Below are 25,420 nucleotides of genomic sequence, written 5' to 3'. Positions count from 1 at the left end.
CTGCAGATCCAAATTATAAAAGCACCCAAACAAATGTGGACAAACTACCATTTATATTGGTAATCTAAACACAGTACTCTTTTCCTACTGACATTAGAGAAATGCTGGCTATTTTCAGTGATTCAAGTCATAATATACGAGTGCAGTGCCAGGATTCAGTTCTTTTTTTTTTTAACTTTATTTTTATTTTATGCATTGGTGTTTTGCCTACAAGTATGTGTGAGGGTGCCCGATCCCATAGAACTGGAGTTACAGACAGTTGTGAGCTGCCATGTGGGTGCTGGGAATAGAACCCTGGTCCTCTGGAAGAGCAGTCAGTGCTCTTAACTGCTGAGTCATCCCTCCAGTCCCAAGGATTCTGTTCTTATTCTGCCTACTTTCCTATCTGACGTTTGTGACTTCCAAAATTGTGTAGCTGCTTAGAGATGAAGAAAAAGGGTTATTTTCCTTTTCCCTTTGAATTCCACGCTAACGTTTCGAATGAAGACACTGAAGTCTACAGCTGACATGACTCATCCAGCTGTCATAAACACTGGGACCCAAATCCTCACATTCCAACCCTCCTCGGCTTCAGCACTGACGTCACATGCAGGTCTGAGTTGGAACATTTGTGAGTGTGGCCTTACGTCTCACTCATCTGAAGACACATAAAGAATCTTAAGAAGCATAGGGCATCTCTCATCCTCGGTAATTGTGGGGATGGGGCCGTGGAAATAATGGAGATGTTACTTAGGAACCCCTAAGGGCCAGAAGTGAAATATGAATCGCTTGGCTACCCCTTTTTAAAATACAGTTTTGAACCCTTAGGTGTATCATGGTATTTATTTTAAGAGCCCAATAAAAGCTAAGTGAGAATCAAGAAGCTTTCCCTGTCATTCCTCATGTGGAAGTGGAGAGACAGGGGGCAGATTTGGCCAGCCTGGGACCCCTGTTTGTCTCTATCCCTCGGACTGCTGGGAGAGCTTGAGAACTCAGGGGTGCTGGCCTTCTGCTGTCCACCAGTGTTCATAGCATACTGGCACTTATCAAACGTCATGCTAGCGGAACATTAGGATTTTATCCCTCTCTCTTGTCTCCTACAGAAGCAATCTCTCTGGAAGCCACTCCCCCCCTTTCTTAGTAAAGGAAAATCGTCATGGGACTGGCAGAACCGATGACTGCTCTTTCTGTGCCTTGCGACCCTGCGTCATCCTGATCTCATCGCGGATTCCCGCCTATGAGGTACTGCTCTTCTAAGAGGCCCGCCCTTCCCTGGATGGCTTTTTTTCATCCAGACTAACAAAATTCTTTGGCTGTCCTGTGTGTGAAAATGATTCATCTCCTGAGAGGAATATTGTCTAATCAAGTGAACATTTACAAGACCCATATAGTCTTAAAAACTGAAAGCAATAAATATAAAAGTAATCAAACTTATTTTGAGGAAGCATGAGAGGTCCAGATTGCTGTGTGAGCAGTTGGTGTCAAAACACTCCTGTTGGACTGAGCTTGTTGCTCTTAAAAAAGGTAGCCAGCCCAGGCTGGTCTCAAACTCGTGAATCTCCTGCCTCTGCCTCCTTCAGCAAATCCTATGAGGCTGTGCCACCATAACAGGCAATAATTTATTTATTTTTATTTTATTTGCATTGGTGATTGCCTACATGAATGTCTGTGTGAGGGTGTCAGTTAATAGACAGTTGTTAGTTTCCATGTGGGTGCTGGGAATTGAACCCTAGTCCTCTGGAAGAGCAGTCAGTGCTCTCAACCGCTGTACATCGAAGAGAGGGAAGAGTGATAATATGAACAAAGGGGTCAAGACCATGATGGGGATACCCACAGAATCAGCTGACCTGAGCTAGTGGAAGACTGACAACTGGGGAACCTCCATAGGACCGAACTAGGCCCCCTGAATGCAGGTGACAATGATGTGGCTTGGGCAACATGTGGAGCCACTGGCATTGGGAACAGGATCTAACTAACCCTAGCGCATGAACTGACTTTGTGGAGCCCATTCTCTATGGAGAGATACCTTACTCAGGCTTTGGTCCTGCCCCAAGGATATGATGGGACAGACTTAACCAACTTCCCAGGGGAGGCTTTACCCTCCCTGAGGAGCTGATTGGGGGTGGGGTAGAGGGAAGATGGGGGGAGCCGGAGGAGAAGAGGGAGGGGGAACTGGGATTGATATGTAAAAATTAATTAATTACTAAAAATAGCCGGCATAATGATTAAAAATATTTAAGACTCTTCCAGAATTCTCAAGAAGTTTAATAATATTATGTGACCAATAGTTTTTCAAAAGTGGACTAGAAGTACTGCTTCATGATCTATTTAAAAATGGTGCCATTAAATCAAAATATGATTATTACAAAATGAAGCTTTAGCTAGGTATAGTAGGGTGTACCTGTAATCCAAGCACTTAGGAGGCTGAGGCAGGAGGATAGACGAAATTTGAGGTCAACCTGGAGTATTAAGTAAGCTAGCTAGGACTATATACTGATGTAGTGTGGAGCTGCGGGCTGCGTTCCCACCCTGCTCCTGGCCACCTGACTAGCTTATACCCCGAAATAACAACACACAAACTGTATTCTTTTAAAACACTGCCTGGCCCATAGTTTCAGCCTCTTATTGACTAATTCTCACATCTTCCTTTAACCCATATTTAGTAATCTGTGTAGCACCACGAGGTATGGCTTACCAGGAGAGATCTTAACCTGCGTCCATCTCGGAGAGGAGAAGCATGGAGACTGCATATGGCGACTGCCTGAAGCGTCTCCCCAACTCTGCTTCCTTTTTCCCACAATTCTGTTCTGTCTACTCTGCCTACCTAATTTTCTGTCTCTTAAAGGGCCAAGGCAGTATCTTTATTAATAATGAAAGTAACACATAGACACTCCTCCATCATACTGAGACTGTCTCAAAATATAAGACTAAATAAAGTGAGCCGGGCGGCCGTGGCACATGCCTTTAATCCCAGCACTCGGGAGGCAGAGGCAGGCGGATCTCTGTGAGTTCGAGACCAGCCTGGTCTACAAGAGCTAGTTCCAGGACAGGCTCCAAAGCTACAGAGAAACCCTGTCTCGAAAAAATAAATAAATAAATAAATAAATAAATAAAGTGAAATGAAGTTATGTATTTTCATTTTATATATATATATATATATATAGTTAGATTTTAAAATCTACTTAAGAAGTCCATTGCAAAATGGTATTAATTCAGTTTCATTGTTTTTAATAAGTTGTGCATGAGTCTGGATGGCGTGTATAAAAATAAAGAGGCTTAAAGAAAAGGAACCGAAATCGTCCATACTATTTATCTGCATGATGGGGTTGCAAATGAACCTCCTATTTCCCTCACAATTAGAGAAGAAATAAAAAAGCTAGCAGGAAGTTTAGTTCCTTCCTTCTGTACTTTCTGGAGCCATTCCTCAGCAAAGATAGCGTATTGCACATCACCTGGGTTCCTCATCTAGCTCTAAAGCGCGCACGCACCGACTCTTAGAGCTGCTGTCTCGCTTCCAGATGGTGGTGGAGAGCGTTAAGGTGGGCGTCGTGACCGTGACCTACGAACACAGTGGTGTGACCTTGGAGGGCCTGCTTCATCTCCTCGACAGAGCTCTGCAAGGGCGGAAGGCACGGAGCCTGGGAATATTTAGCGGTGGAAACAGCCGAGAAATTGACTTACTCCAAGGTTGGTCTGGGGATTAGCGGAGCACAGTCCCACAGTGTGAGTGTCTGCAGCGCTTACAAATGTGACCGTCACAGCAGCGCTGTTAACCTCTCATTCACTAGGAAAGGCTCATAGTGTCGTCATGAAGAATGTAAAGTAGCTTTTGATGATTTTTTTTTTTTACAGGTTAAGAGACCAGCGTTTATTTGCTTTTTGTGGTTATTACTTCAATCCCAACTGCTATTACTGCTAACAAGTCCTTTAGATTCATCTTGTATTTTGTCTGTGCCATTTTGTGTATTTGTGTATTGATTCATCTGTGTATTTTGTCTGGAATCAATTGTTGCCCCAAAACATTGTCCACTTCTCATGGGAGAACAGTTTTATGCAGTCTGGGATGTGTGTGCTGGATGCACTTGTTGCTGTTGGGACTTAGCTGCTTCTTGACCTCTGTGAGCCAGTTAGGACACACTCCGGGCTTTTGATGATTTTTGATGATAATTTTAAATATTGTGATTAAAATCACAGCATAATGGTTACAATCTTAATCCTCTTTAAGTGTACGGTTTGTTTATTCGCATTTTTTTTTTTTTTTTTTTGGTTTTCTAAGGCAGTGTTTCACTGTGTAGCCCTGGCTGTCCTGGAACTCACTCCGTAGACCAGGCTGGCCTCGAACTCACAGAGATCCTCCTGCCTCTGCCTCCTGAGTGCTGGGATTAAAGGCGTGCGCACCACCGCCCCATTCACATTCCTGTAACGTTTTTCCATCTTGCAAAATTGAAACTTAAGGAACATCTGCCTTCCTCCCCTAGTCCTGTCCCCAATAACCTCCATATCCTTTAAATACAGAAGTGGAATCCCTTGTTTCATCTTTTGGTGACTAGATTTTTCCTTACACTCTCAGGGTTCATACACTGTACCCGTTGATTTTTTTCTTTTTTAAGGATGAATACTAATCCACTCTATATATGTGCTCCAGTTTATGTAGTAGTCGGTCCAGTTGCTTCTACTTCTTGGTTGTCATGAATAACGACAAACCTTTTTTGCTCTTGCTTTCAGTGATTGTGGAGATATGCCTATAAGTATGATATAGTGGCTCTCGTTAGTTTAAAAAGCCTCCATGCTGGTTTCCATAACTGTTTTTTTTATCAACAGTGTACAAGTATACCAAGTCCTCTGCGCCATTTATTTGCTAAAGGTTTTTGTTTCCAAAGTGTCCAATCTCACTGTGCTTTGATTTGCCCATCTCTGTTGACGAGTGATGCTGAACATCTGTCTGTCAGGGCCTCGCTGCCCATTTGTGTATTTTCTAAAAACAAGCCCTTTGCTTATTAAAAAAAAAAAAAAGGGTTGATTTTTGAATAGGTTGAGTTGTAGAGATTTGCTGTATGTTATAGATAATAAATCCTTACCAGATATATGATTTGCCAGCATTTTCTTCCCTACTGTATTGTCAAAGTGGCTGTTCTATTACTGTGAAAGACACCACGATCTAGGCAACTCTTCTGAAGGAAAGCGTTTTGTTGGGGACATGTTTACAGTTTCCAGGTTTAGTCCATTATCAGCACATCAGGGAGCATGGCAACAGGCAGGCAGCCATGGTGGGAGAAGTAGCTAAGAGCCTCATCCTGATCTATAAGCAGAGAGAGAGAGAGAGAAAGAGAGAGAGAGAGAGAGAGAGAGAGAGAGAGAGAGAGAGAGAGAGAAGGGAGTGTGGCATGGGCTTTGTGAAACCTCAAAGTCCACCCCCAGCAACACACTTCCAACAAGGTCACATCTATTCCAGCAAGGCCACACCTCCTAATCCTTCTAATCTTTTCAGATAGTGCAACTCCCTGGCGATTAAGCGTTCAAATACATGAGCCTATTGGGGTCCATTCTTATTCAAACCATCACACCAAGATGTCCTTTATACTTTATGTGCAAAAGTTTTGAGTTTGATGAAAGAATAGTAATTACAATGAACACCACAGTAGATAAATTGGTGTGAAGTTACCACCTTGATGAAGTCCCATTTGGCTTGTATTGCAAAGGAAAAATATGGCCAACATAACTAACTTGCTATGAGGAGATTAAAAAATCTCATCAATATTTACCCCTTTAGAGGATTTTTTTACCCTTCATATATAACTTGAATTCCCCCTTGCTTATTTCTAAAGCAGAACTGTTTTAATTTTATTAACATCAAAACTTCCAATCATATTGAATGAGAGAAGAGGAAATAAATTGAATGCTATAGCTTCTAGGAAACTTGCAAAATGATGGGGTAGCAGGCTTTTATTTTGGGTTGCCAGCTCACAAAAAAATGACATAGAGATTTATTATTAATTATGAAAGCTAGACTTATGCTTAGACTTGCTCCTAACTAGTTCTTATAACTTAAATTAACCCATTTTTAAAAAATTGTATTTATTTTTATTGAGCTTTACATTTTTCTCTACTCCCCTCCCTGCCTCTCCCCTCCCCTTCAACCCTCTCCCAAGGTCCCCATGCTCCTAATTTACTCAGGAGATCTTGTCTTTTTCTACTTCCCATGTAGATTAGATCCATGTGTGACTCTTTTAGGGTTCTCATTGTTGTGTAGGTTCTCTGGGATTGTGATTTGTAGGCTGGTTTTTCTTTGCTTTATGTTTAAAAATGACTTATGAGTGAGTACATGTGATAATTGTCTTTCTGAGTCTGGGTTACCTCACTCAATATGATGTTTTCTAGCTCCATCCATTTGCCTGCAAAATTCAAATTGCCGTTATCTTTTTCTGCTGTGTAATACTCCATTGTGCAAATGTACCACATTTTCCTTATCCATTCTTCTAACCCATATTTTTTAATCTATGTTCTTTCACGTGACTCAGTTACCTTTACTCTGCACTGCTCATCCTGCATCCTCCGCGTCTGACTGGCAACAATGCCTTTCTTCCCAGAACTTTGTGTCCCCGGAAGTTTTCCTGCCCAACCTCTTGCTGCCTAGCTAATGGTCATTCAGCTCTTTATTAACCCAGTCACAGTGACACATCTTCACAGAGTGTAAAGGACTATTCCACAATAAGGCAGAACAAGTCACAAATCACTCCCGAGGAAGTGGGGGTAAAGGAGAATTTGAGGTGATGATTGCCAACTCTGGGAGCCTCACCTCTGCTCTGACCTCATGTTTTCACTGACACGTGTGGGAGTTTTTTCTACTTTGGAAGTTATTTGCAGGATCCCAGGACTCCATTCACCTTAAACTTTGCTCAAGTCTGGTGACTTCCAGTGCGGCACAGTGACGACAGAAACACAATGACCAAAGCATAAGTGTATAACACCTGATGAATCTAGAGTGTGAAAGAGCCTTTGGCCACAAAGCCGTTCAGTGGCACTTTCTGTGGCCCTAACATGGTGCTCTATGAAGCACAGGTACACTGGCTATTGCAAGGAGCAAGTCATTTGTTCATCCCAGCAACCCAGGACTGAAATGAACATAGAGAAACTGTATTAAATAAATCACTGCTTGGCCCATTAGTTTTAGCTTCTTATTGGCTAACTCTTATATTAATTTAACTCATTTCTGTTAACCTGTGTGTTGCCATGTCGCAGTGGCTTATTGGCAAAGTTTTGGCATGTCTTGACTCTGGCGGCTCCATGGCGTCTCTCTCTGCCTTCTTTCTCCCAGCATTCAGTCCAGTTTTCCCCACCTACCTAAGTTCTGCCCTATCAACAGGCCAAGGCAGTTTCTTTATTCATTAACCAATAAAAGCAACATATAGACAGAAGGACCTCCCACACCAATTGGCAATCTTGGTTTTGTGGGCAAATATTATGTTTTAAATTTGTGATTTTATTTCCACAAAGTGCCAAAAGTTTCTGCTTATGGTGATATAACAAACCAATATTGATAATTTTAATTTTTTTTCCTTAGGCTATAAAATTTCTATTAAAAATTTACTGTGGCCTGAAGTGAGAGACTTCTGGGAGAAGCTGGGAAGCTATGTGGCAACCGAAGAAGAGGGGGGCCGGATAGACCTCTTTGTGCCACTTGGAGCATCAGGTCAGCATCAGGATCTAGAAAGGCAGGGGACGTGTCTACCCATGATGTCATTCTGTGTGTTTCTGAGGTGCCTTCACGAATGGACCTATGGATCAATGGCTCATTCCTTTTTACCACTGTAATGATTGCATGAAATACCGTTACCCTGTATACTGTAATTTCTTTATCTATACCATGTATAGATACCAGTAAGTGAGGTTGCTGTTAGCATGTGTGGGGATGTGTGCAGTCACTCCCCTAAGGTACATACAATCCCAGCAGTGCACACTCAACTTTTACAAAGCCAGCTGGCCTGTTGTACCCCTTTACTTTTCCAGAGAACTGCTCGATACTTGATACTTTGGTTTTAGCCATTCGAGTGGATACAGAAGCATCTCATAGTGGTTCTGATGTGCAGACTCCTACTGAGTCACAACACTGAGCATCTTTCTATGTACTTATCCACCATTTAAAAATCTTCCTCAGTGTCTGTTCAAGTATCTAGCAGATTTGAAGAGTAGATTGTTTTACCAGTTGCTGCCTCATGTTTTCCTTCTCTGAAGAGTTCCACTGAACAGAATTTCTTAGTTTTGATGAAATCAAATTTATTATCTTTGCTTTTGTAATTATGTTTTTATTGTCATATTTTTAAATTATTTAAAAAGTATGTATTTTAAAATCTTTTGCCTGTAGGTGTTCTGTCATGTGTATGTTTGTACCACATGGGTGCAGTGCCCATGGAGGCCAGAAGAGGGCATCAGATCCTCCAGAACTGGAGTTAACACCAGGTTGTCAGGAGCCGTGTGGGTACTGGGAATCTAACCTGGATTCTCTGGAAGTGAAGCCAGGGCACTTAACCTCTATGCCATTTCTCCTGTCCCCATGTTTTAAAATTCCTTACAAATCAAAGATCATAAAGATTCCCTCCTGCACATCATAGGAGTTTATGTTTAAGTTTGGCATTTAGGTCTGTGGGCCAATTGATTTATTTCAGAATACAAGACTTGGACTGAAATTTAATTTATTTTACATATGGGGACCTATTTTCCCAGCACCACTCCTGTAGGGAAGCCTTTTCTCCCCTCTCCCCCCACCGTGAACTTTATGTACAAGTTTACTGCAATCATCATGGATGATACGGACTTGAGCCCACTCTCTGTCTCTGGGCTCTTGTGGACTCTCCCTCTGACTTAATTATCAATGAAAATAGCATCTAACCCCATCAGCTTCTACCATCTTGTGCCTAGAAGTAATAGGGCATTTATTTTTGGACCACAGAGAATTAAAATGCCCCATCCATTTCTTCTCAAGTAGTTCGATGTAGTCACTAAATTCTGTAATTCACTTTATATTCCAGTCTGTGTCACCGAGGAAGAGGAGAAATTAACGCCACATTAAATGTTGACATTTTGTTCCATCCTGTTTTTCTGTTTCAACTCAGCCCACTTTCAATGACAATTCCCCTTTACTCAGAATACTTTAGGAAACCCATGAGGTTTTCTCTGTCTTTGACTTAAATATTCCCAACTTAAAGGAAAGCATTTGCTCGAGCTGACTGCCCTCTTCCACATCTCATGGCTCTGTTCTCACAAATTAGGTGTGTGGACATTTTCCATAGGGGTGAAGGTGAGGTATCGATGAGCTCGTTGATAGAAGGATTTGACTTGAAGATGACAGTTGCCTGTGGTCTTTCTTGGCCAGCTCTGCCATGCTTCTCAGTAAGAGTTTACTGTTTCCAAGAAATCTGTGAGTAAACTAATGCAAACATTTGGGGTTTGTTTTGTTTTTGTTTTTTGTTTTTTTGAATGTGCAGAAGCAGGCATAGAAGTTCTTTCTCAGCTGTCTCAACTAACTGGTACCTTCTTCTCTGCCCCCACTGGAATCGCGACTGGTTCGTTCCAACACAGTAAGTGTACATGAGAGCTGACTGCTGTGCCCAGTCACAGACAGCCGCTTCGACATCCCTGAAGGACAGGGCCTAGGCTCCTTGTCTCGTTTCTCCTCATCAGCAAGCAGCAGCTGTACACCTTTGCCGTTTGTACCATGATTCCGATCTGCCTGCGGCAATTGCTACTCTCTCTGGGTGGATGTTGTCCCTTCCAGAGCTGTGTCATTTTGCGCCACTGGGTCATTCATTTAGAGGAGGATTTTTGGCTGAAAACATTTTGCTTCAAGCCATCGTATACTAAAACCCTCTTGAAAGAGTCCAAGCAAAATTGGATGATTTAGAGAATGTGTTTTCCTAGTTTAAAAAAAAAAAAAAAAAAAAAAGAATGGCTTAGGTTTTATTTGGGAACAGAAATTGGAGCTATAAGGAGCTTTGCTCAGATCCCACAGAGTAGCATGATCAAGAAGGGAAATGGATCAAAAGAGAAAATACGCCTACATATCCACCTTCACTGATTCAATAAAGCTACTGATACTGGCTAAAAAATGCAACACTGGCTGACAGGAGAACCACATTGCTATCCTACAAGGTCACTCGTCATTTTCTTGTTGAAAACTCCCCTCTTTCTACCAAACAGGGCTTGGGCTGCCTTGGAGATGACAGGAACACTGATTCTTTAGTCCCCAAAGGCCTTTCATGACTGGGAAGAGTTGGCACCAGTGTGACACTTGTAAGGGAAATGATTCCATGTAGGGGAACAGAAAGTGCATTGACTTCATAGTTCAGAGACTGCGGGTTCACTGCAGTTCGTTCAGCATCAGCAAGTGATGGGTGCTTGTGGCTCTGTGGAGAGACTTGCCTAGCTCAGCACAGCAAGGTTTGGGCCCTGTTGCTTGCCCTAAGGGATAACTGTACTTCTTTTTCTCCTCCTGGTTGTTTCTTCTTACTCTCCTTGTAAACGAACACATTGGAGAGTCTTGCGCATGCTTGTAGGGACAGAAATGCAAAGGATCTGAGTATCCATTCCAGTAAAAACCTGCACCAACAACAAAACAGTGGGCCGTTCCATCATGATGCAATTGCTTTGCAAGGAGTCTTTCTCTCCCATGCACCACAATCATGCGGAATATTTTGGGTTCCCCATAATTTGAGAAAGAGAGGAGGGGCTGCTGGGGTGGTTGACCTCGAATGGCATGGCAGGGTGTGGGAAGTGCTAAGTAGGAAGAATTCTCACTTTAGAATGGAGAGACACATTCTTACTTACACCCATCCCCTCAGCTTCCCAAAGCACCAGACAGCGATTTCTTTTCTAATTTCGAGTAGAACATGTCAACCTTATCTGCCACGAACAGACGGGCATTCATGGTGTCCTTTTAGAGTTTCTTATTTTACCACTGAAAGCAGGCTGTGACTGCTTACCTTCTCCTGAGAAAGTCTACTATGCCCGGTATAAGACAGCTGAGCTGGTCATACTTTAAACAAAAAGTAGAAATCCCCTGCCTCAGGTCAAGTCTTGAGCTACTTGGAGAGCTCGAGGCCAATGAGAGAAGCCTTGTCTCAAATAACAGAGTGGATAGCACCTGGAAAACAGGCCCTTGAGTTGACCTCTGGCCTCTGCAGGTAAGTGCACACATGTACACTTGTACACATACGTGCACATATGTGCGTACACACACACACACACGATCGCAAGTCTTCAATAGAAATCCTATCAGTTCTTAGTGACTGGCTGGGGCCACAGCAGGACAGGCTGCCTTCTTCTGACTACTTCAGTGAGTCTAAGCTGCAGGCATGGACCAACTTCACGGACTCCCTGGAAGACACCTTGAAGTCAGTGAGGAAGGAGTTCCACCCACTCTTCAGGAACTTGCGAAGAAGCATCAGCGGCCAGATCCTGGGTAAGATCTCTGAGACTTCCGCAGCTCAGACCAGAGTTTATCTATTCCTTGAGAAAATTCAAGACCGAGAACAACATAAGCAAAACCCAGCTGTAACACATGCTTGGTCAAACACCATCTCCTTGGTTTCTCAAATACTCAAGAGAAAACTAGCCGTGCTCAGAGTGTTGGGGCTGACTCCCGTTTTCAGGTCTCCCCATCTTATTGGTCCATATGGCAGCCCATCTGCCCTGGACAGAACTTGCTTTTTGCCCAACTAGAAAACTGTATCTTTTCACACCACAACTTTCCAGCTGCTAAGTACTTCTTACCCATGGTGTCTATTACACAATTTGTACTACAGTTCAGTTATTATCTAAAATGTATAATTTACCCGGATGCCTCAGGTAGATAAGCCCATTCGGGTTCCCCTCCAACTATGCATATAAATTATATATTATAATTTTCTTAAACAATAAAATATGCAGCTTGGTGCTGAACTCCATGGTCTTTTGAGCATGTTGGACATCACTGAATCAATTTTCCATCCCCCTGGTCCAGTTACCACAACAGTCTTTGTGGAAGAATGTACAGTCTCAACATCAGATCACAAGCTAAACCAGCTCATTCTTTAGCAAGAGGCACTTTCGCCATCTGGGTAAATATGTCCCCCTTCACCTCTGACCATCTCTTCATATCTGAAACATTCCACCAGACTAAGACAGTACCATTTGAACACTACAGACCCATGCCTTCCTCCCTCTCTGTGTTGTGCACACAGACAGGTGCACATGTGTGTCCTCAAAGGCACTTTGTCCATCAGCACATGTCCAACATCTTGCTTCACACATGCCTCTTATGTAGAGATCTTCCCCTGTGTTCTCCTGTGCCACCTGCTCTGTCGCATCTAGGAAATGTTACACCGATATTCTTAAATCGTTTGGAAACTATAAACCAGCCTGGTAGTGGTGGCGCACACCTTTAATCCCAGCACTCAGGAGGCAGAGGCCCGTGGAGCTTTGTGAGTTCAAGGCCAGCCTGGTCTACAAAGTGAGTTCTAGAAAAGTTAGGGCTACACAGAGAAACCCTGTCTCAAACAAACAAAACAAAAACAACCACAAAACAAAACAAAAACTATAAACCAGAAGAAATAAGTCTCCTTTTTCTTTTATAAATACTAAGGATTAGACAGAAAAAGGGGGAAAGCAAATATTTTTTATGAAAGCTTGTTGGCAATGAAAAGTCAATGGGGAAAGATGTTTTCCAGCAAAAGTATGTAAATATTAAAATGGATAGATATGCTTATACATAAGCGACTTTCTCTGAACTTAAATATTTTTAATATTTTAAATATTAAATATTTAAATTTGAACACCAGGTGAGGGAAATGGGAGACTATTCAGCTGGAACAACTAAACACACAAGGTTCCATTCATAATTTCTCTTATTATTGTCAGATTCTTAGATTCCCTTTCAATATCGGTTTTGCCACATTGAAATCACTCTGGTTCATTTCCTAGTTTATGACAGAGTTTCTCATGGCAATAAGAAAACTTTGGTCCTACTCCTTGTATTGTTGTCCACTGAAAACAACTGTGATAACTGTTTTCTTTGCCATCATTTGTCTCGCATGAATTAAGTAAAGTTCGTGTGCCTTATTTATATTTCAGGGCAACTTATGTTTGACTCTCTGAGTGCAGCCAGCATCCTAGATAACCAAGATGCTGCACAGGCTCTGGCGGATGGGCTGGTGGCACTGTCAAAAGAAGGATCTGTAAGTGTTGTGGCTGAAGGACAAACACCGGAAAAATTTCAGCACAAATAAATCCTTAGTTTATGTTTGTTATCTTTTACCAGTTCATCGCTCTGGGACAGAGTTCCTCAGAGAAATCACGTCATTTTATAAAAGCAGGCTCAGAGAGATTCTGGAGTCAAGATGTGGTGTACTAATTCTATAAAACAGAGAAAAATTATTCTAGAATTTCCAGGAGAAATTCTGGGTTATGTAAAGTCTATTAATTTCTGTGCTGTTTTCTGTCTTGTGCCTAATTTCAGTCAGAAGTGACCTCGTTAGTCATGACCTTCTAGTCCACATAAATGGTTTTTTTTTTTTTTGTATTTTTTTTGTTGTTGTTTTTGTTTTTCGAGACAGGGTTTCCCTGTAGTTTCTAGAACCTGTCCTGGAACTAGCTCTTGTAGACCAGGCTGGCCTCGAACTCAGAGATCCGCCTGCCTCTGCCTCCCGAGTGCTGGGATTAAAGGTGTGCACCACCACTGCCCGGCATAGTCCACATAAATGTTAGTCTTTAGCATGAGCTGGGGAACTGAAGCGTGTGAAACAGGTACACAATGATGATAGGCAAGGGGCTTAGATGAGAGAGAGAGAGTAGGAAAGGAAACACAAAAGAAAACTAGGCGAGCCAGCCTCTGGGGATAGGAATAGTTGGGAGAGTATCAAGAGGTATTTGTATTATTACGCCATCTTGGACAGTCTGCCAGAAAAGTCAGCATACGTTTCAGAAGACTCTGAGAGATTAGCTGCCTCGGGAGCTGGGATAGGCAGTACCTGGGCCTGCTTTGCAAGTGTGGCTCCAGAACCTATGAGAAAGCAAGCAAGGTATGGTGGCAGACGCTTGTAATCCAAGTGCTGCCGAGCGAGAAACAGGTGGATCCCTGGGCCTCTCTGAGCAGCCAGCACTGCTTACTTGGTGAGTTCCAGAGCAATGAGAAACTCTCTTTAAAATAAAAAGTAGACAGTGCCAAGATTGTCCTCTGGCTTACACACACACACACACACACACACACACACACATGATGGAGGACTCTCATTGGTTAATAAAGAAACTGCCTTGGCTTTTTGATAGGGCAGGATTTAGATAGGTGGAGTAGACAGAACAGAATGCTGGGAAGAAGGGAAGTTAGTCAATCGCATGCCTCTCCTCTCTGAAACAGTCACCATGAAGCCAGCCACCATGTCAGACATGCTGAATCTTTCCCAGTAAGCCACCGCCTTGTGGTGCTACACAGATTATTAGAAATGGGTTAAGCAAGATGTGAAAGTTAGCTAATAAGAGGCTAAAACTAATGGGCCAGGTAGTGTTTAAAAGAATACAATTTGTGTGTTGTTATTTAGGGTGTACAGCTAGCCACGTGGGAGTCGGGTGGGCCGAAAAGCAGGCCTGCTAGCCAGGTGACCGGGAGCGGGGCGGTGGGAATGCGGCCCACTGCTCCTTCTACACACACACACACACACACACATACACACACACACACACACACAATGGTAGTTTAAATGTAACTGGCCCCCATAAGCTCATAGGTAGTGTGGCTTTGTTGAAACAGGTATGACCTTGTTGAATGAAGTGTGTCGCTGTGGGAATGAGCTTTGAGATCTCGTATATGTTCAAGCCATGCCCACTGTCTCAGTGTACTTCCTGTTGCCTTTGGATCAAGATGTAGAATTCTTAGCTCCTTCTTTAGCACCATGTCTGTCTGCATACCTCCACGTCCCACCATGATGACAATGGACTTAACCTTTGAACTGGAAGCGAGCCCAGTTAAATGTTTTCCTTTGTAAGAGTTGCTGTGGTCATGGTGTCTCTTCATAGCAATAGAAATCCTAACACACACACACACACACACACACACACACACACACAAGGTTTAGTCTATGGGCTCCCTTTCTCACAGCCCCAGGGATAACTGTGAAGCTGAAGGAAATGACCTTCTGGGGGAAGTCCAGAATAAGAGAGGAGAAGCCATGATTGGTGCAGTCTCAGGGCTGCGAAAGCTCTTTACTCTTCAAGGACTGACCCCCTGATGTGGTGATTCTATCATTTACACATGATCTCCGCATGTGTGCCCTCTCCTTGCTGCTCTTTATCTGCTCTGGTTTCTCTTGGTTTTCCGGGGCAGCATCAGATAGCTGCAGGCTTAGCTACCCTATATGGAATTACTCTTAGCCATAGACTGCCTGCCATAGCCTCAGCTCAGTGATATGCCAGCCTTACACCCTGTGAGCCAAGGCCTTGACAAGTTCTCTGTTGAAGTGATCATAGGTATTCACAGAGATCCAAAGGCCTGGAAAGACCCTACACTTTCTCTCAAACACCAACTGGCTTAACTTGTTTGGTGATCGAATAACCATATATGGCATAATTTTGATGAGGCTCAAACCTACAGTGTGAGGGGGAAGTAGACACCATGGAGAGCTGATGTGTTCCTCATCTGCGGTGTCGCCCTGCCTCTCTCCTAGGCTTGCTTCCCTCCTGAGAGACCACAAGATCCATGGTGGTCTTTTTCTCATGTTGCCAAGGGCTATTGTGAACCACTTTGAGTCTAAAGATCTGGAGCAAGCCTTCCACAAGACCTTGGATTGTGGAGAAAAGCTGAGAACCAAAATATGGGATGAGCACAAATCTACTAATATTAGTTGAATAACAATTACTTTGTTTTCTAGTCCTATGATTTAAGCAGGGAGCTGAAAAGTCTGGTAGAAAATGTGTACTCTTTTGTATGTATCCATGTGTAGTGCACATGCATGCGCATGCATGTGTTGTAGAATATTATTTTAACTGGGCAAAGATGTGTTACATTATTAGCTTATGCTGAGGAATATTACTTCAACTGTTTAAAGGCGTATTTATGCTGCACTTGTTTAATTATGAAAAGATGTGTTACATTTGTTTCACCTTGCCTGCCTAAGGCACCTGATTGGTATAATAAAGAGCTAAATGGCCAATAGCAAGGCAGAGAAAGGGTAGGCGGGACTGGCAGGCAGAGAGAATAAATAGTAGGAGAAATCGAGGCTCAAAAAGAGAGAAGAGGAGGAGGAGGAGGAGGAGGAGGAGAGGAGGAGAGGAGGAGAGGAGGAGAGGAGGAGAGGAGGAGAGGAGAAGAGGAGGAGAGGAGGAGAGGAGGAGAGGAGGAGAGGAAGAAGAGGAGAGAACAAGGAACACACCCAGGGTCAGAAGCCAAGGAGCCAGCAGCCAGCAGATATGAGAAGCAGTGAATGTAAGATATACAGAAAGAAAGTAAAAAGCCCCAAGGCAAAAGGTAGATAAAGAGAAACAGGTTAATTTAAGTTAAAAAGAGCTATCCAGAAAAGAGCTAATCTAAGGCCAAGCATTCAAAACTGGGCATCATGATTTGGAAGTTGGTTGGTGGCCCCAAAAGAAAAAGTCTGGCACATGTGTGTGACATGTATGTGTGTCTGTAGGCCAGAGGTGTTTTCCTTGATCACTTTCTGCCTCCTGTTTTGAGACAGTTACCCTGCAGCTCACTGCTCAGTTAGGCCAGCTGGCCACTGTGCTCTGGGGATCCATCTGAGCACCCACCTGGGGTTACAGGCACAGAAGCACCAGAGCTGAGTTGCCTCTGTGCTGGGGTCAGAACTCAGGTCCTTAAGCTCCCGCAGGCGCTTTACCCCCTGACCTGCTCTTTTCTGTAGTACGTTAACATGCCGGAAAAATATTTTAAATTGAATCTTTTTGTGTGTGTTGGGGGGGCATTTTTCAGGACAAACCTCTGGAATTTTTGTCATCTTTTCTGCTAAAGAAATCTAGTAAAAAGAGCGAGGAATTTGAAGGAAATGATATTCTGTTAGACTGTGACGTAAAAGTAACATCGGATCCACTCACGAAGGTAAGCGTTGCTGTTGTGTTTGTTGTTGTTGTTGTTTTGTGGTTTTTTTTTTCTTGGGTTTTTGAGACAGGGTTTCTCTGTAGCTTTGGAGCCTGTCCTGTAACTAGCTTAGTTTTTTCTGCGCGGGGCTTCTCTGTAGAGCAGAAGCGAGGCTCCTGTGGGGAAGAGATTCTCCTGAAGGATGATGGGTTTCCAGCAAAGCTTCCAGCTGCCAACTGTTTTACGAAGATCATTGTTGCAGACTATTAAATGGGGTGTTTCTTGGTTCTTCACGTGAGTGGCATTTAAGCCACTGGAGAGCACACGCTCCTCCGCTGACGGGAGAGCTGCGAATCTGCATTTTGCTTCATTTACTCAGCTGAATTCTTGCTGTGGTAACTTGAAAGAAAAACGATTGCAGACTGAGATCCTTTGTGTTGCGGATGAAACTAAGAGTTCATCTTTCACAGCGGGTGGAGGCGCACACCTTTAATCCCAACACTTGGGAGGCCGAAGCAGGTGGAGCTCTGTGAGATCTAGGCCAGTGATTATTTCGGGTCCGGGTGGCTGGAAACTAACAGCCTCCACCAACACCAGGAAGGGAAAGGAAGTGAGAAAAGGAAGGCAAGCCAAGGTCCCCAGGTCCCTTCAAGAGTGTGCCCCCATGACCAATTTCTTTACTAGGTCCCATCTCCCAACCATGCTACAGGACAGCGACTAAGCCTTTAATACCTGGTCTTTGAGGGACATTTGAGAACCAAGCAATAGCGGGTAGTTTGTCAGGTTAGAGCAGCAGCTCCCTTACCTGAGAGGTCGCAGTGTAATTCAGCAGTGCTCCAGTTGTCCTAAGTTTGAGACAGTGTGAGATTGATTCTCATTTTTACATCAACAGCTGCTTTCTCCTGCAGAGCCGCTGCTGTCTCCGCTCACTTGACAAAGTCATGGTTTCCTGGCTATAAATACTTAGCGGTGTAATTTGTTTTAAACCGAAGAGTGTTTTACTCAAAGGGAAATTCTGAAGTGTTTTTTTTCCCCCTCAAAATTCAAAGGCCCTTCCCACCTCAAGGCAAAAGTATAAAAATATACCAGGCTGGCATGAGACAGCCATACATGGAAAAGCAGAGTCCCTGGAGCAGACGGGTGCTCGAGAGGTAGAGCCTGCACACCAGGAGAGAGCTGGGACTGGCCACTGCTCAGGGACCACCTCCCGCACCAAAGTTTCTGCCTGCTGTCTAAACTGTTGACGTGACTGCTCCATGGTTTGGTTAAGGGGAAGATTTTTATTGTAGGAGAGTAGGAGAGTAGAAGAGAGAGAGAGAGAGAGAGAGAGAGAGAGAGAGAGAGAGAGAGAGAGAGAGAGAGAGAGAGAGAGAGAGAGAGATTGGAGAGAGATTGAGAGAGAGAGATTGAGAGAGAGAGACATTGAGAGAGAGAGAGATTGAGAGAGACTGAACATGGTCAGCAGAATGAACATGGCCAGGGCTGTCTATAAGAGAAGGAAGAATAGCAGGGGTTAGAGAATAGAGAGAACATAGTGACAGAAGCAGGGGAAGAACAGAGAGAGAGGGAGAGAGAGAGAGAGGGAGAGAGAGGGAGAGGGAGAGGGAGAGAGATTGAGAGAGAGAGAGAGAGAGAGAGAGAGAGAGAGAGAGAGAGAGAGAGAGAGAGGAATAAGGAGAATAGCGGGGTTATAAGGAGGGGAGCCCACGTGCTGGAAGGAGTATTGGGTACCGGGGGAGGGGAGAAAAGCTAGGATGCTAGCCTGGGCTTTGAAACTGTGACAGGTACTCTGACCCTGAGGAGGGCTGGAGGCCAGCATGAGCTTTGATATGCTAACAGCACCACAGGTAGCCATTGGTCTCTTCTGACAGAGGTAGGGGAAAAGACTCCTTTTCATAGGTGAGGACCAGTTTCACAAGTTCCTGAGGAATGCTGGCTTTTATCTAACCACCAGAAATCCCCCTATAGTTCAGGTTGAGTCCATTTCTGGGTATTTGGACTGCTCTTTGGCATGTGGGGAAGTGGAGTTGCCTTTGGACTTGACAGCTGCTATATGAAAGCACAGAGCTACAGAATACACTCATTTTCTCCTCATAAGGCAAAAGGAGTTTTGGTTGAAAACTGATGTTTATAGCCAGGCCAGAAGGTGTGGGCCTAAAATCCTAGTATTTAGGAGGTGCTAGGAGAGTCAAGAGTTTAAGGTCACCCTTAGCCAGAAAGCAAATCTAAGGAGAGGCTAGGATCCTGGGGACTCTGTCTCAAGGAAACAAGACAAGCAAATCCTCAAACAAGGTGATATTTGTTCTCCGACTTCTTCCAGGGACAGCAGGGGATCCCTACTAAGAGTTTTATCTTTGAGTGGGGAGAGCAGCGATCTTTACTGCTGTTCTGTTCTCCTAGCAGGAACACAGGGTTATTGTTCTGTTGCCTTTGGGATGCTGCTCAGGTAACCAGGGGACTTTTTTATTTTGATGCACTAACTTATAGGCAGACTACAAGATATAGTAAAGAGAAAGAGAGAAAAAAAAAGCCATATTTAAATATGAAAACAGACAAATCTCAGAAGAGTATGTGAACTGTTTGATGACCCTTTCTCATGAGTGGAAGGAAGGGGTAAATTTTTTTCTAAAGCGTTGGAGCCTGTTCTTTCCAGAATCTTCAAAGTGAGATCAGCCTCTTCCCACCGCTGCCAAGGGAAGAAGAGGAGCATAGGTCCAGCCCACTCTCAGGATTGTGTAGGTGCTGATACTGAGAGCCCTGAAGGCAGGATCCTTACCCCCACCTCACCCCACCTTTCAGGGAAGAAGCTAGAATTTAGTAGCTCAAAGGAAGCAAAAAGCTGTTTCTATTTTTAAACTGTGTGTGTGCACATGTACGTGTGTGTGTACATGTGTGGAGACCAGAGGGTGAGAATTGTCTTCTGTTGCTCTCCAGGTGTTTGTTTGTTTGTTTGTTTGTTTGTTTTAGGCAGGGTCTCTCACTGAGCCTGGAACTTGCTGTCTTGGATAGGCTGGCTGACCAGCGAACCCCAGGAACCCTCCTATTTCTTCCTCCGAAGTCTGGGATTACATGTGGGCACTTTTACCCAATGAACCAGCTCCCAAATCCCTAAGACAGTGGTTTGCAAACCTTCATAATGTGACCCTTTAATATGGCTCCTCGTGTTGTGGTGACCCTCAACCATAAAATTATCTCATTGCTACTTCATAACTGTAATTTTGCTACTGTTATAAACAGTGATGTAAATCAGGGTACCTGATGTGACCCCTCAAAAGGGTCGAGACCCACAGGTTGAGAACCACTGTCCTAAGGGCTGTTATTAAAAACACAAATCTTAGTTTAGAGAGGCACCACATTTGTCAAGTACTTAATTCAGTGTGCCTAGGGACCTTGCCATGAGAGCTGAGGGCAGATGGTTCCCAAGGCTCAGATGGGATTATAGGACCCGCCTCCAAGTAACTAAGCTCCATTTCATCTTCAGGAAAGACATGCCATAGAAGACAATTTTCAGGACACAAAGTCTAGTCAAAAGCAAAGCATCTTGAACATGGAGGTGCTGCTTAAGCTGGTAAGTCACCTATTACCTATCAGTGTTCTCGCTGACAGGGAAGAGCCATTATTAACCGTGGTTAGTTCTTTGTTTTCCTTGGAGACATCCCTTAAAGAGAGGGACAACCAAGCAACTACTTAATTGAACTGGAGTAAAACCCAGTTGGTAGATTTCTCGCCCCCTGGTAACTATGCTATAGACTCAGAACTTGAGTCAAAGCATGGAGATGTGGCATCTGGGAGAAGACCAATCTGTATGTGACTCTATGACTTTTTCACTTAAAAAAAAAAAAGGACACACGGGTGTGAAGGTTTGCAGGTTTTAATTGGCTCACCAACTTACAGGCTAGTATCAAAAGCTTACTCTAGTCACTATATGTATGGGAAACGCTCTGCCCTGGGCTGACGGACAGCCTGAAGAGGGATGCCAGACATGCAGAGGCTGTCCTAGCTGCCAAAATGCACAGCATGCATGCATGATTTTGGAACATTCAACATGGCTTCACATTTATTTACATTTCTTTTTCCAAAGACTTCAAAGAAGATGTTAGTATCCAGTTTTACAGATGAACACCTGAGTTAGAAAGCCTAGGTGACTTACCTAAGGTTAGACTCTCAAAGAGAGAATAATATGAGTTCTGCAAGCCTTGAGCTCAGACCTAGAAATCTTTAGAGCCCCATCATGCCCAGAGAGGATCCAGGGCAGGCACTGGCCTTAGGGCAGGGTTTCTCACTCTCCCTACTGATCGATTGATCACTAGAAATCAGCATGGAAGACCATCACAAACTGATGGTAGCAACCGCCACAGCCTTCTGAGCCCTGAGATTACACGCCTGGACTACCTACCTGGCTAGGATTGTTTTAAATTACTTTTGGCTATGGTGATATTTTGTTTGTGCTTTAACAAATAAACCTTGCCTGAAGATCAGAGTGTGGAGCTAGCTACAGTTGTTAGCCATAGAGGCCAGGCAGTAGTGGCACACATCTTTAATCCAAGCACTCAGGAGAGCAAGGTAGATGGTCCTTATGCTATCCCAGTGGATGAGGAAGAAAGAGCAGAAGACACTCAAGAGTGGGCCACCCCTGTCTGTCTGTCTCAGTTCACCAGGATGCTGGGTGGCTGTATCTAGATCAACCCATTGCCATCTTCCCTTAAGATGATCCGTCTTTTGGGTCTTGCCTCTTTCTCCTCTTCAGGCATCTTGCTATGGGCCCTTGCTGAGGGCCTCAGACATTACATTTCTCCTAAATTCCTGATGTTTTCTGCAGGAGAGAAAGCTCCAGATGGACTCAGTAGAGAAACGAACCCGAGTTGTGAGGGAGCTTGTACAGAGCGAGAGACGGTATGTGCAGATGCTGGGAATCGTGCAGGAAGTATACGCCAGGCCCCTGAAGGCAGCACTCGTCTCAAACAGAGCCATTCTGAGTGCTGCCAATATACACATCATTTTCTCTGATGTTCTACGCATCTTAAATCTCAACAGGTAAACCTTAAAGATGGATTCATTAACATGTATTCCCCAGATGGTGGGAAGAGCGCACTTTGTTTCAAAAGTCCCACTATGGCCCAGCCATTCTCTATCTTCTTGGGGATCCCATTACCTGGAAGAGCAGAGAGTCTCCTTTGCATGTTATCTGAGAGGTACAACCAGCAGTAATGGCTTCCAGGGCTACCCCAGGTCCAGGTCTAGGCAAGAAAAAGAATTCAATACCTAGGCATTCTGTAGCCAATAGACGGCTCACACAGAAGTCCACGGGAATGAGTCAGCAATGTCTAACTGAATAACAAGACAGGAACAAAAGGACTCAATAGGACCAGGAAACTGCTTTTCCATGGCGGGTTTCTCATATGTATCAAGAGACTAAGAAGAACAAAGGTTTCTTCATGTAGCAGGGTGAAGTGAGCCGAGTTCTCGTCTTAGTCAATCTCTACAGACCTGGGGAGAGAGTCCCGCACCTCTCTGGGCCCAGCCTAGCGACAAGGCCAATGAAACCTCTCTCAGCTTTCATGGCCTGAATGGCTGAGAAGGGTCACCTTGGATGCGTAGGGTATGTGGGCTGTATGCAAGCTATGGCTATATGCAAGTTAAAGTTAAAGGCCAAGGCCTTGAAGCTTTTGAAGGTACCACTCTCCTCAGTGGGCTGTGAGAATGTCCATTGCTCTGGCTCTCTGAGGGTGGAACGTTCAGAAGTGGTTCCCTTGTGGGAAGCTGGATTCTGACAGGAAATTAATGTTAAAGATGGGCTTCTGGACAGCCAACCTCTTCCCTTATTGCCCAGCTTCCCCATGCTGTCAAATCCAGATTTCTTTGTGGTAAAGTACTCAGCTGCTCAAGATTGAGTTCCACCTCAAAACACTAGGTGGAAAAGCCTATACCCATGAATTTGTTGCTTTCGTTTGGAGCCTCTCACAGGTTTCTATGTCAATATACAACCTTCTCATGTTGTAGAGAATTTCTGGATAACCTAAGAGACAGACTACAGGAATGGAGCCCAGCCCACTGTGTGGGAGAAATATTCATAAAATTTGGAAGGCAGCTGAACACATACACCAATTTCTTCAACAACTATCCTGTTGTTCTGAAAACCATTGAGAAGGTAAGTGGTTGTGTTATCTCCATGCTAACCCTGAGGTAAATAGGAAAGGGTGCTTCTCAGCTACTCCCTCTCAGGTCTCCTCCCATGTACTTCAAGCTTCTTGATGACAGGGACCTTAACATAGAGGCCAACACAGTAACGGATGCACATCAGTGCTCAGGAACCAACTGCCAAATTTTCACGTAGCCCAGCCACCAAGTGGCTCAATGACAAGACATTAAACAACTAACTTGGAGCAGGATTGTGGGCTCAGAATCCTCTGCTACTCAAAAGCAGGGACAGGGACACACAAGGTTGACTCAGTGGATACCTTGACCATGACTTTTGACCTGAAGACAAGAATTAGAGCAAAGAGTGTCATCAGAAACAAACTGGTGGCAAAACTTTTACAGCCATGGCAAATACTGGTACCTACTTCATGAGCAGAGTGAGGGCGTACAGATGCCGACTACTTTTAGCTATGGTAGCTATTATTATTATTTCTGCATCATCAAGTCTTTTTTTTGGCTTTTTGAGACAGGGTTTCTCTGTAGCTTTGGAGCCTGTCCTGGAGCTAGCTCTTGTAGACCAGGCTGGCCTCGAACTCACAGAGATCCGCCTGCCTCTGCCTCCCGAGTGCTGGGATTAAAGGCGTGTGCCACCACCGCCCAGCCTATCAAGTCTTTTAAGTTGTTTGCAAGTATGAATGGCCTTATTCCTTAAACATTCTTGGCACTTGGAATCAGCGAATCTTGAACTCATACATATACATTAGCTATATTGACATCTTTTAGACATGTATATACCGAATAGAAGGACATAATTTCATAGGTGTACCAGTGGTGATCAAATGAGTACATTTGAAATGGACCTTAAGTATAGTGGATTGCTTTTGTAATACCACTCTGGAAAACATGACTGACAGCAGCATTAAAGGTGAATATCACCAAAGGATTAAAGGTTAATAGCCAAACTCTTACAGAAATTAAGTAAGATTTATTGCATGGCAGGCCCTTTGTGGGTGGGATTCTGTCCCCTCACTATGAGCTGGGTCTTCTATCTATTTTACAGATGAGAAAGTCAGGTAACTTGACAAGGTCACCTACTCAACTTATTCTAGTTCTAATCCAATCCTACCTTACTATAAATCTGTTACTATTTCTATTGATTAATAGATATGGGTAGGTGTGTGATATAATTACAATACTAGAGTTCATGTATTAGAACACACACATAGTACTATTGATACCTAGCTGCTGCCTTCTTGCTTTGATATTCTGTCGATCACCACTTGCTGGCAGAACACAAGGCCTTAGAACTATCTGACGGAGCAAAGATCTGACAACGTAATTCTCACCTTTTAGTGCAGAGAAATGACACCAGCATTCAGAGCTTTCTTGAAGAGGCATGATAATACCATTGCTACTAAAATGCTCAGGTGAGTTTCCAGGGAGAGCACAGCTGGGCACTCAAGGACATGCCCCCTGTGACCTCCAAGTAGCAACCAGGGCACCCTACCCTATGTCCTGTCCAGCCTGCCAGAGCTGCTCCTGTATCCATCCCGGAGATTTGAAGAATATATTCACCTTCTCTACGCTCTGAGACTCCATACTTCCGCAGGACATGTAGACCGTGGGGATCTGACCACTGCGATTGATCAAATCAAAAAGTATAAAGGCTACATAGATCAGGTGGGTTGCTGATACGCATTTGTGGGTACAGATGTTTCAGTGCTTTTGTGGTAGTCTCATTTAAGGACCCTGAGTGGCCCTCTTTTCTGTGGGTATCTTTACATCAACCTTTCATCCCTTTAAAGATGAACCCACAGTCCTGTTTCACACCTTTGGACATGAAAGGCACATATTCCAATCGGAACAATGCGAGACAACATTTTTGGGAAACTGTACGGCCACAGTGCCCCTGCACACTTGGTTTTAGACAGGGTCTTATGTGTTCCAGATTAACTTGGTCTCGATATATAGTCAAGGAACATCCTGAACTTCCGATCCTCCTGTCTCCCTCATTTTGGAGTACTAGGATAGAAAGCACTCCCCGATACTCCTAGGTAACATACGGCTTGGACTCCAACCTGGGGTTCTGTGAATACTAGGCAAGCACTCTGTCACCCAGGTCACAGCCCCAGCGCCACCTTTTCTAGTGGGAAAGTATGTAAAATTTGGACTTGTGTAGATAACCAAAAGAAGAGAAAAGCCAAAATGTAAAATCTTTTGCTTCCAAAGTTTTTGTTTTGAAGATCT

The 25,420-nt window shown here is 43.9% G+C and overlaps 1 protein-coding gene across 2 annotated transcripts in view; it reads left to right on the top strand.

Moving 5' to 3' along the window:
- Ect2l (epithelial cell transforming 2 like) overlaps positions 1-25,420 on the top strand; it is a 67,014-nt gene that overhangs the window by 32,111 nt on the left and 9,483 nt on the right. The window contains exons 6-17 of one of the 2 annotated variants that reach the window (XM_038340291.1): positions 1,083-1,221; positions 3,498-3,666; positions 7,541-7,669; positions 9,462-9,554; positions 11,252-11,434; positions 13,084-13,187; positions 16,931-17,056; positions 20,517-20,603; positions 21,855-22,069; positions 23,036-23,183; positions 24,527-24,600; positions 24,697-24,853. In XM_038340291.1, coding sequence (XP_038196219.1) covers positions 1,083-1,221; positions 3,498-3,666; positions 7,541-7,669; positions 9,462-9,554; positions 11,252-11,434; positions 13,084-13,187; positions 16,931-17,056; positions 20,517-20,603; positions 21,855-22,069; positions 23,036-23,183; positions 24,527-24,600; positions 24,697-24,853 — 1,624 coding nt within the window. The remainder of the gene's footprint in view (positions 1-1,082; positions 1,222-3,497; positions 3,667-7,540; positions 7,670-9,461; positions 9,555-11,251; positions 11,435-13,083; positions 13,188-16,930; positions 17,057-20,516; positions 20,604-21,854; positions 22,070-23,035; positions 23,184-24,526; positions 24,601-24,696; positions 24,854-25,420) is intronic. The other variant, XM_038340292.1, reaches the window with a different exon arrangement.

This window comes from Arvicola amphibius, chromosome 8 (assembly GCF_903992535.2).
Source record: "Arvicola amphibius chromosome 8, mArvAmp1.2, whole genome shotgun sequence".
Lineage (NCBI taxonomy): Eukaryota > Metazoa > Chordata > Mammalia > Rodentia > Cricetidae > Arvicola > Arvicola amphibius.
This window is presented reverse-complemented; position numbering and strand designations above follow the sequence as displayed.